At 44.0% G+C, this 18,472-nt stretch overlaps 1 protein-coding gene and 2 non-coding genes across 3 annotated transcripts; 2 read left to right on the forward strand and 1 right to left on the reverse strand.

Annotated features, from left to right (window-relative positions):
* The first annotated feature begins 1,129 nt into the window (after positions 1–1,129).
* Gpx6 (glutathione peroxidase 6) lies at positions 1,130–9,321 on the forward strand. Its single transcript, XM_038335014.1, has 5 exons — positions 1,130–1,225; positions 2,631–2,784; positions 6,694–6,811; positions 7,280–7,379; positions 9,115–9,321. The coding sequence occupies exons 1-5, from the start codon at positions 1,130–1,132 to the stop codon at positions 9,319–9,321; spliced, it is 675 nt and encodes a 224-aa protein (XP_038190942.1).
* A 4,276-nt stretch (positions 9,322–13,597) lies between these two features.
* Trnat-cgu lies at positions 13,598–13,671 on the forward strand. The gene has a single exon. It is a non-coding gene; the product is annotated as a tRNA-Thr (tRNA).
* Positions 13,672–16,678: 3,007 nt separating this feature from the next.
* Trnam-cau lies at positions 16,679–16,751 on the reverse strand. Its single transcript has one exon. It is a non-coding gene; the product is annotated as a tRNA-Met (tRNA).
* Between the last annotated feature and the right edge of the window lie 1,721 nt (positions 16,752–18,472).

An 18,472-nucleotide genomic window follows, 5' to 3' on the forward strand; every position in this document is an offset into this window, starting at 1 on the left:
CATATATTCTATATATAAAACTATATAGCTAAAACTAAGCCTGACCACCCACAGATATACGAGCCCATAAAATTAAGATGCAATTGAGATTACATATAAACATCACATGAGATTACACACTACAATGCAGATTTTGGGGAGACACCAAGCAACAGCTTTTAAAGTTGATGGCTCTGCAGACTTTGTCTGGATAGGATTAATCCCCCGCCAGACAGATTAACCACATCTCTGGTGGGCTGACATCTGAACACTGGTTGCCGCCTGTTTCTCATGGCCACTGACACAAGGTAACTCCAGTTATAAAGGTATCAGCCTCACAAACATGATTTATGTTTAATCTCTGGCGCCCATGTAAGGTAGAAGACAGCTAGCCACACACAGCTGTTCTGTGACCTCCTCATGCACGCTCACACACCATACACAAAATACTAAATTAAAATTTAAGTCTTTACAAACTAAACCAGTGCGTGCATTTTTTACTTTTAAACATTACTTAAATTCTGAGCTTCACTTAATCTTGCTGTAAATTACAGGCTTTGCGGATCGGCTTAGAAAACCACAGCAGAACGTACAGCTATGTTTTGGGTCTGTGCTCTGCCCTTCCCTTCATGCCTCTTTGTCTAAATACCTGATATACTGACTGCTTTGTTCTCTCTGGTCCCGAGTTCTTTTCTAAGGATCTGGCTTTACCTGAGCAGGAGCAGGGGTCCCTGTGGGGGAAGAGAACTCCTCAGGCTGCAAGTGCCTGTGTCTCCAGGCTACGCCACATTGACAATCTGAGTCAATGCTTTTCTAACTTTAGTTTGCATGCAAACCTTGTGAACATGTTGTGGGAAAGGGGGTTGTGATTCATTGGCACGAGTTACCCCAACCACCTGGAGAGGGGAGGCACAGCCTCTCAGGTTCCAGACATCTCACCTTCATCTCACCTTCACCTGCCAGAACATGTGCCTATTCACGTGACTCCTCTATCAGAAGAGCAAGGGTGAGGAGAGGAGAGAGGAGGAGGAGGAGAGTGAAAGCAGCTCTGTGATTGGCTGTGCATCTCCAGACGGGTGCCTGCTGGGGACACTCAAAAGGGATCGCAGTTCCTGAGGTTCGAGACTCACCCAGTGTTCCTTGAACAGCCATGGCCCAGCAGTTCTGGGAGTTCTGGGTCTCCTGTCTTTTCACACTGTGTCTAGCTGCCTTGGCTCAGGAGTCTCCGAGTCCTCAAAAAGCAAAGGTAAGCAACTCCCCTTACCTGGCCCGGGATCTAAACTGATTCCAACATCTAATGCAGGTACCAAGAGATTCAGAGGTCATCCTGCTCTTGAAGGGAGAGAGCTGCCTGACAGCCTTTCTCTGCAGACTTCTGCCTCTGAGGCCCTCTGTCACAGCACTTGGCCTGCCTCTGTTCACCGTGCTTTGTGTTTTCCATCCATCTTCTCTGCTTCTCTGCACTTTGTGGATCTTTGAGCTACCCCCTTCTCCAGCTCCCTGTGCCACTCCTCTTTCATGGCTGCTTGACAATCAGAATCTGCTCTATCCCATGCTGATCTGTACCTTGGAGCAGCCCCTTGGGTTCTGGGAAATGAGTAGTTAAGTAGCAAGTGAGTTGGGAGGGAGACTGATTGTTTTCAAACCAATTGGACCAGAGAGAGAGAGAGAGAGAGAGAGAGAGAGAGAGAGAGAGAGAGAGAGAGAGAGAGAGAGAGAGAGAGAGAGAGAGAGAAAGAGAGAGAGAGAGAGAGAGAGACCTGGACTGGGCTCCGGGGTTAGGGAAAGGGGACTTTTCTTCAGTGACTATTAAGACACAGAGACTGATGGGAGGAGGCAAAGAGACAGCTCAGCTCAGTGTAAGGATTTCTCAGATCTTGGTGCTGCTCCAGGGAACGGATCACACTGTGGGGCAGTAGCCAAAACTCCTCACAAGGAGCCAGAAAGAGGGACTAGTATCTAAAAGTGTCCACATGGGGAGTCAGTGTGCATCCCTGTTTAAAAAAAAAAATGCATGCATGCATCTTAGGAGACAGACTAGGCTAGTGGGGGATGACTTAAGAAACATATATCTAAACTTTAGTATCAGAGAAACTCATTGAAAACCTCAACCTCACTTATGGCTTTCAGCTACTTATATATCATGTCAGCTCCCACTCCCTTCTGTAAAAGGTGAGGAACAATCTCATCACAGAGCACAGTAATTCCCAGACCTTAGCTAAGGGAGAATCCACTGGTGACTGGGTCCCATGACTAGAGCTTTCGATCCAGTATCTTCTTGGGTGCCCAAACATTTCGAAAATGCTCTCATGAGGCTTATGTAAGTCCTTAACTCTGACCTTTGAGCTTTGGGGATGTGGAGGCTAAGGAGGCATGTAAACTTCTGATTGGCAGCTGTAAAGTTCCAGGTTACCCTACTATCAAGTGAGGTCATAGCCCATTGGAGAGGGCACCCTCTAGGGGCACCCAGGTCTGTGCTCACAACCAAGGCCTGCTCGGGTGTGGAGTTCCTCAAACAGAAATTCTTCAGTTCTTACAATTTTAAGTTATAGGGTGAAAAAAAATCATCAAGTGTTTTGAAAATGCTGGCAGGTGTGGAGGATTATCGCTTACTAGGCCCTACCACCACAGTTACGTGCGTTCTATTGCAGGTGGACTGCAACAAGGGGGTGAATGGCACCATCTATGAATACGGAGCCAAGACCCTGGATGGCGGGGAGTATGTTCAGTTCCAGCAGTACGCAGGGAAGCACGTCCTCTTTGTCAATGTGGCGTCCTTCTGCGGCCTGACAGTCACTTACCCTGGTAAGAACTCAGATTGCAATTCTCTCTCAGAATCAGCTTGTCACATCACCATATCGTGACTGGAGACGGTTTTCCTGTGCTGCTGGGATCGAGGAATGAATGAGCACACTGACTCTATTCCCCTAAATCTTCCCATTCTGCTGCTTTTCATGCCACAATTATCTCCACTAAGCACTAAGGTTTTCCCCAGGATATGCTAGACAACCACTAAGAGCGCATCTGTGGCTGAACAAGCCGGAGTTGTCTATATGCCAAAAGGAAATATGGAGGCTTCTCAGAAAGGAACAGAAAACATTCAGGCCATCTGAGCTGGCGTCAGGTAGTGTGGGGAAAGATTCAAGGAACCGGACCTTTGCTGTGGATTAGAGGTTGACAGGAAATGAAGAAGGGGCAATTATGTGATTGGTTATCTTAAGAAATCGTATCTATATGGTGAGAGAAACAGACAGGCTGAGACTAACCGGTAAAGCAGTTGTGATCATTTATACCGGCAGGGTGGCAAGTGGTCATTTTGTGGTTTAGACTCTGTGTGTGTGTGTGTGTGTGTGTGTGTTTAGACATGATTGGGGAGCATTCTTGATTGGTCATGGCTGATCATGTTTGCATACGGTGATGTTGATGTTCTGAAGAGTTGGTTGATAGAGCACCAAATTCTCCCTGTGACTCCCAGGCCAGAACCTAGAATAGAGGAGATTAGTTTGCATTAAATGAAGTAAAATGGGGAGTCAGAATACAGATTATGTGCTAGAGATGTGGCTCAGCTGGCAGCATGCTTATCTAGCATAAAAAAGGCCTAGGATTGGTCCTATATTGAAAGCTACATTGAAAAACCTTGTCTCAGACAAACAAACAAACAAAAAACAGATAAGGTCATATAAACTTCTACATGAATTGTACAAGTGTTAGATATAATTTTGACATGCTAAGAACCTTATTATTTTAAGAATATTCACGACAAATTTGAAAGGTTTACTGAATCATATGCTACAGATAAATGGGCCAAAGTAATACAGGAATAAGTTTTTACAAATTCCATATATTGACATTGCTACCTACTTGACTATTCAAAAATAGCAGGTGCTATTCAAAAATAATTTTCGAGATAGAATCTCACTTTTTCAGATTCATGATTCTTCTTTCTCTGTCCCCCAAATGCTTGGATTATACTTATGAACAATGCTGTTATACTCTATCAATTTGTTTTAATGCAACTAAAATAATTACCAATTCCAGAATTTTCTGCTTCCTAAATACAAGTTAAATTGATGTGTATTACAATATCTCCTCTAGGACATGTAGCATCAGATTTTGGTATTTTGAAGTTATCTAGAGAAAGGTGCTTGACTTAGCCATGATAGTGTTGCAATGCCACTTCCTCAGACAGGCATTAATAATATAGTCTGGGAGGTGGAGGCGGGAGAATCAGGAGTTCAAGGTCATTGTTGGTTACATATTCTAATCGAGGCCAGCCAGGCTATATGAAGCTCTGTCTCAAGGAAATTAAAAAAAAAAGAATAAAATATCACATGATAGAAATCACAGCCAAACAACTGGCTCAGATTTCCAGAGAAGCTAAAGACTTGTTTCAGTTTAGTGGCGAAATTACAGGGTTTTTGTTCTTGTCATTTGTTTTCTAAATTTAATTTTATGTATATGGCTGTTTTGTCTGTCTGTATGCATGTATGTATGTATGCATGTATGTATGTATGCATGCATGCATGCATGTATGTATGTATGCATGTATGTGTATGTGAACCATATTATGTGAATCTATGTATGCAGTGCCCACAGAGGTCAGAAAAGGTATGGAATTCTCTGGAACTGGAGTTAAAGATAGTCGTGAGATGCAGTGTAAGTACTGGGACTCGAACCCGAGTCCTCTGGAAGAGCAGTCAGTGCTCTTAACCACTATATTCCTATCTTCTTATGTGGAATCCTCTTTAAGGAAAACCTGAAACGCTATGCATTAAATTTTTAGAAACCACAAGAATCTAAATTTAAAAGCCCAAATCAGTTTAGTATCAGTTAACAAATGTAGATTTTTTTTTTCCTTCAAAAAGTTGAAAACATGGTAGATTTGGGAAGTTGTTATAATTTAATTCTAGGGATAAGAGAATGGTAGTATACTTGATTAACATTTGGGTAGGTCTGCGGGAATTTTTTAAATTTAATTTTGATACATATGCCGAGTATATAATACTTCACAGCATTCAGAAGATACAAAAGGGTTTAATAGGCGTGGTGCCCCAATTCCCTTCACTATAAGTGACTTGTCGTAGTTTATAGTATGTATTTCCTGAAATCAGTCTCTCTCTCTCGTGTGTGTGTGTGTGTGTGTGTGAACGAGATAAGAATACATATACACAAATTATTTTTCACCTTGCCCTTTTGCATAATGAAATTCCTTATCATCACCTGCTAGTTCCTCACTTTTCTGTTTGTTTGAGACAAGGTCTCCAGTAGACAAGGTTGGTCTTGAATTTCTGATCCTCCTGATCCATCTTCTGGGATTACAGGCATCAGCCACTGTGCCTGGTTACTTCACTCATTTTGAATTAAACTACGTCATGAGAATTTTAGAGCGCTCCTCCAATTTTACTCTTGATGTAAAAGTTGAGAGTGCTCAGAGTTTGCCAGGGACTAAAGTTGAGGTCCACTGAGTTTCTGCTGCAATAAGGAAGCTAAAGAGGAGACAGGTGAAGTAGGCAGACTGAAGAAATGGGTGAGACTGTATGAAACATGTTTCTGCAGGGGCTGGAGGAGTAGCTCAGCTGGCTGACTGCTCGCCTCTCCTGTGTGAAACCCTAGGCTCAAGTCCAGTATCACACAGCCAAGGATGGTGATGCAGGTCCCTAATCCCAGCACTGGGAAGGGGAAGATGAGTCAGAAGTTCAAGGTCATCCTTGGCTCCATAGTGAGCTGGAAGCCATCTCAAACAAAATTTGAAATTCTGTCTCAAATTGTATATTACATTTATTAAATATATATTTCACATAAAATATACAAGAAACATATTAAAACTCGAAGACACTCTCCTCCAGGCAGAGGTTCTCAGGGGAGATGACAGCAAGCACCGCTGAGCCTAGATGAGCCTAGAGGCTGGTTCTGAGGAGTAACTACAAACTGCAAAGGACTGAAGACAGAGCAGGGGCACAAGTCTGAGAAGACACATAAGAGACTCTTGGTGTATGAAGAACAGTTCACACTGTGGCCTATGGAGGTGGATATGGTGTTAGTTAATTGGCATTGCGGTCAGGGTAGAGAATACTATGTAGCCACATTTGGATTTTTCTCTCTTCTTTAAGGCCTAACTATGTAGACTTGGTTGGCCTGGAACTCACTATATGGATCAGGCTGACCTATGACTTATGGCCATCCCCCTGCCTTTATCTCCCCAGTGCTGAGATTATAGGTGAGCACTGCAGCCAGACTCTGATTTTCTGAGTCTTCTGTTACTTCTAACATCAACAGCCAAGAGTGCTTCTGGGAGAGTGACAGTAGTGTCAGAGGTTGTCATCATGAGACACGATGGGAGGACAGGAGAATTCCCATTTTGTTTGCCTTTTCCTCATAAGACATCTGGTCAACCTATCCACCCGGCTAACAAAGACAATGCACTCTGAGTCTAGCCTCCTTTCTGAATCAAGCAGGTTTTCTTGTAAGTCTAATCAGTCCATGTCTATTTGCTTAAAATAAACTCTCTGTATGCACAGTGAAGAGCAATGAGATTTAGGGACCCCTGTGCCTCAAGATCAGCAGCCATTGAGAAAGTTCCCTGGGTCATAGCTGTTTGCTATGTCTGTAGCTTTCCACAGTCTCTGGTGTATTCACGTGAGGAGACGGTGAACCTTGTGGTCCTTTGGGTTGTGTTCGGGGAGTCTGCCCACGCCACTCACCCTCTGCTTACAGAACTGAACAAACTGCAGGAGGAACTGGAGCGCTTCAATGTCATCGTTTTGGGCTTTCCTTGCAACCAGTTTGGAAAACAAGAGCCTGGAAAAAACTCAGAGATCCTCCTTGGACTCAAGTGAGTACTATGTAGGGCCCTAGGGATGCCCTTTCCACATCTGCCTAGATACCTTCCCGTTCTAGAATCTTCTAACTAGGTAGGTGATGGAACAATGGGTTAAAGAATGTCACCATGATGCCTAGAATTCCATGCAGCCCTCAGGAAATGCCCAAGTACTCTCTCCACACTTGGCTTCTTTGAGGGTGAGAATAGGGAAGATCTAAGGAAGAGACATCCAGGGGAAAGAAGGACACATAGGAAATGGAGATGGGCCAGGAAATCTGGGGTCAAAGTATCCTCTCCGCAGTGTCTTGGAATTCTCTGATTCCATGAAGCCTCCTATTTGGAGTCCTGATCCCAGAGACCCCTCTTCCTCCTCTCTCTTTCTACAGTCCTTTCCATCCCCTTGTGAGGACAGTTGGTGACCAGTCCTAACCTTCCTTGATTTAGTTTGGATTCTCTTGAGAACACCTTATTTCACTGCAGATATGTGCGTCCAGGCGGTGGCTATGTCCCCAATTTCCAGCTCTTTGAGAAAGGGGATGTGAATGGAGAAAATGAACAAAAGATTTTTTCTTTCCTAAAGGTAAGTAAGCAAACATTGCATGGGTCAATCAGCTAGGATTCTCTGGAAGCAATGGGGCTGGTATCTACGATGGGATGGGACTCCTTAAGGAGTCCATTCACAGACATGAGGCCTTGGCTTCAAGCAGAGGAAATATTCATGGTAGCTCTGATGTGGATTAATCTCCCTTGCTGAACACTAATGATCTGTTTATTCTATAATCATTAATCAAATCCCTACTCTGTTCAAGAAACTGTGAGATACACGTTAACAGTTATTAGCAGATTAGTCTCTTATCTGAAGGAACTATTATAAAGTCAGGAGATGACTAGACATGGGTCAAAGAGAGTGCCAAGGGAGAAGAATCAGAGTATTATAACTGCAGAACAGCAGGTAAGAAGGACCTTCCCAACAATGATCATTTACCGGCTTGTCCCCAGAGGGTGGTCTGCAGAACAAAGCTGTCCCTATGGATACTTTCACTCATCCACAGCAAACGGAAACAAAAGATCTACTTATTAAATATAAAAGGCAATTCTTTATTCCAATAATAAGTTATGGATAGGTTATACCATATAAACTGCTTTGTGTAGCACAGAAGATGACCATGACAAAACATAGTGGTGGCTCATGCTTATAATGCCAGTACTCAGGACACAGAGGCAGGGGGATGGCTGTGAATTCAGGGTGACTTAGTCCAAATAGTCCAGGAAAATCAGCTACATAACAAGGCCCTCTCTTAAGACAAACAGTGATATTATTCATACACAGCTGATTACTAATTAAAAGTCCTATCCGATGTGGAGACTCATACCTGAAATCCCAGCGCTTGGGAAACTGAGCTCATAGTCAACTTGGGTTACGCACTGAGGTTCAGACCAACTTGGGTTCTTGAGTGGAACTAATTAAAAAATAAGTAAATAGTATGGAGCTGGAGGGACGGCTCAGCGGTTGAGAACACACACTGATCTTCCTGATCAGTTCCCAGAACCACATCTATGCAGCTTACAACCACTTGTTCAGCCAAGGATCCAACACCCTGTTCTAAATTTTGCAGGCCTTATACTCACAGGTGTACATACCCACTTGAGATACACACATGTATACATACAATTTAAAAATAAGATAAATCTAAAGAAAAGGAAAGGAAATACATAAAATATCTTAAGATTTCAATTTATAGTTACAGCAGATTTTTAATTTCCTCATTGTCAAAACAGCTATTGAGTTTCTTTGGCTTATGAAGTCCCAAAGTCTGGGAGCTTCTGCTCTAAAGCCAACTCATTAGTTTTCACCTATGGGAGCTGAAACCATAGAAATCATGACTTGCTGAAAGAAACAGATTTTTTTTTTTTTTTGAGATAGGCTTTCTCTGTGTAGCCCTGGCTGTTCTGGAACTCACTCTGTAGACCAGGCTGGCCTTGTACTCATAGGTCCGCCTGCCTCTGTCTCCCGAGTGCTGGGATTAAAGGTGTGCACCATCATGCATGGCTGAAGGTATCATTTTACTCATGACTAAAATTCATGAGACTAGAGGAGAGGCAGGAACGTGAGGTGCTTTTCGCTGACTGCCACATTCTCCGCTCTGGTTAGAACGGCCTTGGTGTGCTGGTAGTAATATACTGTTGGTCTGGGAGGGGCTGGAAGCATGTGGAGCTTAAAACATTAAGATTTACAGCAGCTGAGAGGAGACTAGACACAAAGGCAGAAATGAGATCATCTTTTCATCTTTCCATTTTTCATATCTCTGCTCTAGAACTCCTGTCCTCCCACCTCTGAACTTTTGGGCTCTTCAGAATATCTCTTCTGGAATCCCATGAAGGTCCATGACATCCGCTGGAACTTCGAGAAGTTCCTGGTGGGGTCCGATGGAGTGCCTGTCATGCGCTGGTTCCACCATACTCCTGTCAGTGCTGTCCAATCAGACATCATGGAGTACCTAAACCAAACCCAGACCCACTAGGATATATGCCTTACACATAATGCCTTTGCTCCACTCCTTCGCCAGCCTCTGTATGACCAAAGCCTGCAACACTGCCTAGGTCCCTACTAATGCTTGTGTGGACAGCTCTGTACGATTGTATACAGAAGTGTAGTTCTGGTAGGCGTGCACATGCATTGAAAATTAAGGAAAAGAAAATCTATTTACCCAAATATCAGGCTCCGCTGTATCACATTTTCCTAATCTATTCCAAAAGGAAGTCATATTTTAGAGTTGATGATCGAGACAATCTGATCCACCTAAAAAAAAAAAAAAAAAAAAAAAAAAAAAAAGCAACCCCGCAAGGGTCCTAATCTATCACTCACTGTCCCAGTGAGTTAAAGGAAGTGGAAAAAGGGTAGCAAGATCCTCTGGGCTCCCTTCCCAGCCTCCTCTCCTCCCAAGCTGGGGGTGCTTTGTCGAGCTCTTCTTCTGTCTAGTCCCCTTGATAGTGATCTTGTAGTTTTCTTAGGGGGTTCTGAAGACTGAGAGCAGAAACCTCACCTGGCATGAAGGAAGGGTCATCTCCATCCCGGTAGGCCCCAGGGCCCCTCTGGATGATACCTGACCAGAACCTTCCTGGGTGCCTTCCTGTTAGTGCCTTCCGGTCCCGGTTCCTAGCCATGGACGTCTTTCACACCAAATGATGTACTTTGCTCTCGCCCTGACTCTTCGCATCTTTAAATTCGTTCCTGTGACCGCTGTCTCAAGATAATGATGAATAAATAATCAAAGACCCCGCAGCAGTGGACTCCGAGTGATGTTTCTCAGTCCCTATTATGTGCTTTCTTGACCTTGCCACTTACATCTCCAACATTCTGGTATTCTCAGAAGTGTTCTAGAATCTTCCTTGGTACTACTAAAAGCATCAGGTGGTGCTGCAGACACATTGCTGCTCAGTCCTAAAGCACAGACCTATGTATGTAGCCCAGGCTGGCCTTGAGTTTCCAATCCTCCTGTCTCAGCCTTTCAAATAGCTAGAAACACAGGTACTGCAGTCACGCCCAGCTCATAGACTTTTTGGAGCCAGACCTCTCTGTGCCCCCTGTTCAGGTCACTCAGCTCAGCCCTCCACGCTCCGACAAAAGAGGACTTCTTGTTTCTGAAAGAATCTCTTTCTCTCTTCCTCCCCCTCCTCCCCTTCCTCCCCTCTCATTTCTACTTATAAAATTGATTCATACTTACAGTTAAAATCTGAAATCACATAAACAGAGCAAAATGTCAAAAAGCAACAAAACCTGATCTTTATCGAGATGTAAAAGCCCTATGGAAAGCCCCACCGTTAGCGGTCAGCTGACTAATGTACTCTGTTCTATTCAGATGGAAAACTGAAGCAGGAAAAGCAGCTTTTCTGATGTCTGTAGTTCTGGCCCTTGAGTGTCACAGGAATTACAGTCTAGTGTCAGGCTCCGGAGCTTGTTATAGCTACAAGTCTAGAAGACTACAGGCTTATGGCGATGGGATCCACAGTGCAGAGACTTACTGCTCCCAGTGTTTAGGGTGGGAGCTTATTACTCTGTGACTTGCTTGCTACTAATTGTAATCTTCTGCCCTTATCAGGAGCTGGTGGTGATTGTACCAACCAGTTCTGCTGCTCCCAAGCCTTAGGTATTGGGATCCCAGAGCTAGTGTTCCAGATTTTGAGCCATGGCTGGGCAAGCCCCTTGGTTCGTACAGCAGCTAACGTTACAACATCTAGGTCTAGGAATTTGGGACACTTGACTCTTAGGGCTTGGAGGTACCCTGAAATCTCCTAGCAACCAGGAACTTGGGCTCGTCACAGCCTGAGAATCTCTGAGGTCTCAGGTCAGCTGCTGCTCTAGAGAACACAGATGCTCAGCCTCTGATCAAGGGAAAGTAAACGCTGTCCTGAGGGACCTATATTAGTTATTTTTCTTGCCTGTGTAGCCAAATACAAAAGCCAAATAAGGGAGGGAGGACTTGTTTTGGTTCCTAGTTGATGATGAATCCCACAGCTTGCGACGTTTCTCTGGCAGCAAATGTGTGAGGTGTTTGCTGAGAGCTCAGCAGGACAGGATGTACCCCATACAACCTGCCCTGTAGTCACTTATGTCCGAAAGGGCCACAGCCTACCCCAAAGCCACCATCCGCTGAGGAGCAAGTGTTGAAAGCCGTGAGTCTGTGCTGGACATTTCACATCCAAATCATAATGCAGCCAAAGCTGGGAGAAGCAGAAACAGAAATGTTCCCGCTGTATGAGATGTGAGTGTCGGTTTGTGATATGGGACCAAATGATAATGACCATAGTAATACTGTAAAAGTCTTTATAAAAAGTAACAAAAGGTAAAAAAAATCCCATTTCACTCCTCAGCCAGTTTCTATGACGGATCTTCGTTCTGGAGGAACACTATGCATATTACCTAGAAAGGGGCAAACTGGCGTGTCCGAGGCGCTCTGATGTGTGGCGGTGCTCGGAATATCAGTGTAACTCTTTTACTTATCACCACAATGAAGTATTTTTGCTGGAGCAATTTTCTTAAGCCAAACTTTCCCACAACCTATCGTGTAATCATAAGTTGTGATTGCTCACAACCTAATGGACGGTCAGCAGCACAAAATCTTTCACGAGGTTCCTCACTCAGAGAACCAGGTTCTGGGACAATGACCTCACTCAGTCCTGGGAGGGTCTCTAGCCAGTTTGAGCATGGCAACCATAGCTCTGGCTGGCCTTTCCCTTCTCCCCATCCCCTCTGCCCTGTTAAAACCATCAGATTATACTCTGAAAGCTAGCCACTGAGGTCTATTCCCTTATTTGCCCGCTTCCTCCTCCCGAGGCAGACTACCAAGGTCCAGCTATCAAATTATTGAAGTCCAGCAATCAAACGCTCCCTTTTGGTTATCCCAATTAAGACGCTGAATCAGAATTAAACACCTTATCCTAACACGGGGTTTCTCCTTTTATCTTTATAACCTCCCATTTGCCTGCTGTGTCTTTATAAACCACCTAGTCTGTGTTCTTTCTACGCAGAGGCAGTCCTTCGTCTCACCCCGCCCCCAATATCCCTTTTCCCTCCCTCTGCCTGGTCCTGTCCTCCGTCTCCTGTCTTTGTTTCTTATTCCAGGACCTTTGTCTCTCTGGGGCAAATAAATCTCCTTTGTGCTGAGAACTTACGTCTTGGGAGTCCTGAGCCCAAAACTGTCCCTTCAGTCCCCCGACATTCCAAGTTTCCCTGCTGCACTTTGCGGTCTGTGGCAGAGAGTTACCTTTGGGGGTTGTTTATTTTTAAAGCAGAGGCTTGCTATGTAAACCAGGTTGGCCTCCGGCTCAAGGCAATTCTCCTGCCTCCGCCTTCCAAGTGATGGGATTGCTGGTGTACACCACCTCAGAATTTGTTATTTTTAATGAGAGCAGCTGCTACCCCCACCCCCGCACCTTTCAACTGTATGTACTGGGGATCGTGTTCTACTTGATGTTATAAAGTCCTTAGGGTGAAAGCCTTTTGCCGAAGATGTTTTGGGGTAGCCCTTAATCCCCACACTTCGATTCGGAACCCGTTTGCATTTTATGCGACTCGAAGTCCTTCCCAGCCCTGAGAAGATGGGTCCTGCCTGCCCCATCCCTGTGTCCTGGCAGGTTAGTTCCTAAGGTAGTTCTTCTACCCCACTACCCCCTCCCCCGCCCCCAACAGTCCCAGCACCCGCCAGCTTCCCAGTTTGACCACAACCCTCCACCTCCACTCCCAGGAAACCGAGCGGTTTCTGGTGCGCAGTAACCAGAGCGCAGGTTCCAGCCTCCCCAACCCCTCGCTCCAGAGGCTCTGCGTGACAACATCTTTATGGTCCCTGAAATCGATCTTACGAAGTTCGAAGAGGGCATAAACCCTGAGACAACTGTAGCTAAAGATCCTCTTTAAACCCAGTCGCAAGCAGATGTAGCAAGTGAGAACGCTGCATATGATTTACTTTGTATAGCTCTTTGAAGAGGCCAAAGACTCGCACAGCACGCACAAGCGCCGCGCCTACACATTTATCGACTTTATTGTAGTTGGCCGTTGTCACTCCATAGTCGGATGTCTTTTTTGTGAAATGAGTATCTTTGTGATAAGAGGAAAATATCTGACACTGGGAGTTTTCGTGTTTGATGCTCTCAGTTTGACTATAGAAAATACAGCATCTTTTCACAGCTGATTCTTCTGTGCCGAAAATGGGCATCACCAGATAGCGGAAGCTATTTTTTTCTTGTCAAGCAGAAATAAAACAGGATAGATTCACCCGTCTTTCATACCTGCCACCATGTGGCTCCATGGCTTAGCTGGTTAAAGCGCCTGTCTCGTAAACAGGAGATCCTGGGTTCGACTCCCAGTGGGGCCTTGCATTTTTCTCATCCTTCCTACAAATAAGACGCAATTGTTAAAAAGCTACTTTATCTACAAGATTGTAACTGTCATGATCCTCATTCTTTTGAAAATAAGACAATTTTTAGTGACATAATTCAAATTCAAAACATGGTAAAAGAATAATGCATGGGCAGGACCTTGGTCACTTTTCATAAATTTACTTTAAGTCGTAGTAAGGTATTTAGGCTCAACCACAGTTAGATGCATGGATACACATGATCCAGAACCTAAGCATTTCCAGTTGAGTGAGCCAATATAAAGGAAAGCTAGAATGTTTGTAGGGAGAAGCCGGGTCCTCCATCCACCCTCTCCCTTTTTATGTTGTAGGAGAGAAAGCCCACGGCTTTCCACATGCTGGGCAGGCAGCGGACCACCTAGTTACATGACCAGCCCCGTCGTGTCGTGGGCATTTTGAAGAGGATAAAAGGAAGAACACCTAAATTAAGCCTCTCAAGGAAATAACCAGAAAGCATTCCCGATGATATACTGGTTAAAACTTACTAGACCTAAGTAAGCCTAGAGCAAGGATAGCCAAAATAAGGAAGGAGCAGATTGAAAAATTGTGCCAAAGCAATTGTGCCCAAACTGTAAGAGGTCGGTGCCTCCTCATCCCCCTGAGTCTCATCCACTAACTCAGCAAACACGAACTGTTTTTATGTGGCAAAGGGAGGATATACAGCTGTGAGCAAAGCTAACTAAAACCTCTGGGGAATCTTACATGCCGTTGTAGGAGTGGCCGGTACCAAAGATGTGTCAGCTACTGAGAAAGTCTGGGGAGGGGGTGAACTGAGGAAAGAATGTGGGGCATGCATGAGGTGGGGCAGGCACTTCAAGAGTATCCTGTCAAATAAAGTCACTGGCAAATGTTCTTAAATTTTTTACGTGTTTTCTTACTTGTGTGTACAAGCGTGCGTGCATATGGAGGTCAGAGGAGAACCTGTGGGAGCTATTTTCTCCTTAGCTCGTTGGTTCTAGGGACACAGAACTAACTAGTTATGTTGTCAGGCGTGGTGGCTGCTGCCCGTAGCCCCTGAGCCATTTCACTGGCCCTGTTTTTAATATTTTTTACCTCAATGGAAGTTGTCATAATATACCCAGCATATCACTCTCTAAGTACCAGAAGTAGCAACATAAAATAATCAGAAAATTACCTTTAACTGTGCCTGGATCTCATCTCTATCCATTTTGATGGGGACTTGATGTAGGTCCCAGTCTCCATATTCAACCCTCAGCTAGCTGCTGCACCAGGTGGTTGAGGCATCTGTGGCAAATTCTGTCAGCTCTATAGGCAGCAGTGACAAGTTCATTGAGTAGAGTTGACTGGCATTGCTGGATAAATCCCCATGAAATATCCAAAATGGCTATCTGACCCATAAACAAGGGGTCAGTTAAGTTTAGTATGTGGTAAGGTCATTGTTTCCATCTTTAAAATCATTGCTTGTGACAAATGTTGGATCCCTTGTTATTTTAAATGTATGAATAAATATTCTAAGCATGTTTTGATGAGTGTATTTCCCTTTCCCAAAAGATGTGTTGAGTCTTCAATCCACTGTGCCTACTGTTATTAATGTGACTTTATTTGGAAATAAATTCAGTGCAGAAGTAACTGACTTTTTTTTGTTTTGGAATAGGGTCTCATGCAGCCCAGGTTGGCCCTGAACCTTGATCCTGTGTCTTCACCTCCCACGGGTATACTTTTTCACCTAGCACAAATATCTGAGCCAACTTTAGAAGGACAACATTAACAGACCAAGCAAACACATTTATGACACATTTCAAGCCAGTGTTCTCCTTAAAAAGAAAATGTTCTTCAAATTGTTAGCAAATCAGTTCAGATGGTATAGGAAATGGCAACAATACATCATTACTGAGCAGGATGCCCTTAAGTTCAAAGCAAAGAAAAATTGGATTTAAAAATTATTTATTTTGCTATCTATGTGTATGTGTGTGCATATGTGAACACATGTGTGCACACCTGCTCAGGTCAGAAGAGGACCTGGGATCCACTGGAGGTGAAGCTATAGGCAAGTATGATGTGGTTCTGGGAAATGAGCTGGGATCCTCTGCAGCCGTAGACACTCTTAATTACTAAGCCATTTCTCTAGCTCCCTAAAATCTAAATTTTAAAGAAGATTCCATTTTTAATATTATCAAACCTATAAAATACTTATTGATAAGTGATCGTATATTTATAGGACATACACAGTAAAAACAAACAAAACCCCCTAAACTAGACACACACAAAAAACAAAATCAATCCCCCCAAGTTCCCCCCAAACCAAAAAATGAACTGAAAAAAAAAAGGAAAACTTAAATGAGAGGACCACCATTGCCAAGATCTCGTCATGCAGCCTCCCAAATGACAGGGATTCCAGGTGTGCAGCGCCACACCCGCTTTAAAGGGTTTTACACTTAAATCTCTTGAATTTTAAACACGGCTCCTAGCAAGTCAAAGCGAGAGTGAAAGAAGTTTAACGGAATTCCCGACTTGCTAATTCTCTGGTGAGAGACTGTTAGATGCAGACAGGCACCCAGCAAATGGGTCTATGGTTCATTTTTTTTCAAACTCCGCCACCTTGTGGTTGACATCTGCATTTGCATATCCGGGTCAGCGGCCCATGGATCAGACCCCAAATCCCCAGAGCCTGAGACTTAACCGTGTACGGAGGCTCAAACTTCACCGGAACAAGAGAGCATATCTGAACTATTTGAAGCCTCTACATTTGTTTCAGTTTTCTAGAGCGTCAGGAGGTAACTGAGATTTATGATGTTAGGAACACATTTATTTTTATTACGTAACTATGGTAGGCATATTAAAAACCATCTTGTAAACAAGAGGTACTAAAAGAAAAAGAAAAAAAAAAATCTCCAAGGACTACAGCCTCGTTACGTTTACGGTGTGTAACAGTTGACCTAATCTAGAACTCCACAGGATCGGGAGACTTTATCTGACACTAGGTTTCTTAATCAACAAAAGCATTTGCCCTCTCTGAGGCTCGAACTCAGGACCTTCAGATTATGAGACTGACGCGCTGCCTACTGCGCTAAGAAGGCACTGGACACCTTTGCGTTGACCAAAACTATTGATTCCAATTTTTTCACACTTCTACACTCATTCCGAAGTCAGGTTTTTTTTTTTTTTTTTTTTTAACAGAAGTCAAAGAAACTGTGCCTTGTCCACACCGCCGCCCCGAGCTGCACGAAACCACCGACAGCCGCGATGCAGCCCATCAAAACCGTAAACTCAATTTAAACCCTGAGGTCTTGTTTGGTTCTGTGCGTCAACAGCGGTTCTGAGCGTGAACTTTTTAGATGACAGCGGAGCGCGGAAGCTGCAGGAGCCGCAACCAAGAAAGTTACAATTCATGTTCCTTAACCGTGTCACTCGAGTGCCCTCTACCTGTCTAGGCTCCACATTAGAGTAATAAAGATTTGATGGGATAGCTAGGAGATGGAAAGACACGGCTGGAGGGGAGGGCCGGAAGGGAAAGTAATTCGCGTGGTTTTTTCTTTCTTTCTTTCTTTCTTTCTTTCTTTCTTTCTTTCTTTCTTTCTTTCTTTCTCTCTCTCTCTCTCTCTCTCTCTCTCTCTCTCTCTCTCTCTCTCTCTCTCTCTCTCTCCCTCCCTCCCTCCCTCCCTCCCTTCCTTTCTTTTCTTTTCTTTTTTTTTTTTGCTAAATTACTTAAAAGCGCGACTGTATGCAGAATGGCGTAATACCTCACAGTACCGCACTGAACATTCGTCACAAATAAGTTGTCGGGGAATACTGATCAGTGACGCAAACAAGGACACTGAACTTTGTTGCTTTTAAGTAATTTTGAAATACACACACACACACACATATATAATATTTTCTAGAAATTAAATCTTTTGTCTGGCGTTTGGGAGTTCTGTTTGGAGACAGCTTCATTCTGTAGCTCAACCTATCCTGGAACTCAGTATGTACCCCAAATACTTCCATCCTCAGCCTCCTGAGTTCTGGGATTTAAGAAATAAAGTTGTAACCAAGAGTTTAAGCATGTGCTTATCTTCTCCATTTCACCTGTGAGGAAAGCGCTAGGGAGCTTAACCCGCTTCCAATGTGTGTGGGTAAGAGGGGCGCAGGCACGCACGCAGCGCTTTGGGGAGCACACTCGTCGCGCAACTTGCAGGAGCTCAGCACATTCCTCTAAAGATTCAGGTTTTGTCTCTGCCTTTGGCAAAGCTCACCACCAACTCCGGCTGGAGCGAGAGATTTGGGGAATGGATCCCCTGTTTTCTGAGGAAGGCATAGCAATCGGCTTCCATTGAGGACACCTTTGATTAGGCTTCAACAAGGTGTCGAAGGGGGGGGGGGGGATGGCTGTTTGTAGATCCCATTAATGGTTGGAACATCTATAGAATAATTTATATTTAAAATAACAAAAATAATGTAGGGGACCAGCCTCGACAAAAGTATCTCTTGCCAGGGTAAGGCATGGGGATTTAGAAAATATTACTAAAGAATATAAAGACACAAATGAAAATATTTAAAACGGAGAAACAAAATAGTATCGGGACGAAATTCCAGTGAGTACTAAAATTCGCCCGTGTTTAATTTTCAATTGCTTTAAATACTCCTGACCCCAAAAGGTAGGAATAAGACACACACACACACACAAAAAGAAGTTCCCAGGCTACATCCACAGTTAAACATTCTGTTGCTAGAACAAAACAAGTCACACTCACATACTAGACCAAAACATTCTGTAGTCAAACCACTCCCTGAATGGAATCCAAAGTTATCTCCGTGAAGG

The sequence above is a fragment of the Arvicola amphibius genome, chromosome 6 (genome assembly GCF_903992535.2).
Source record: "Arvicola amphibius chromosome 6, mArvAmp1.2, whole genome shotgun sequence".
NCBI classification, from domain to species: Eukaryota; Metazoa; Chordata; class Mammalia; order Rodentia; family Cricetidae; genus Arvicola; species Arvicola amphibius.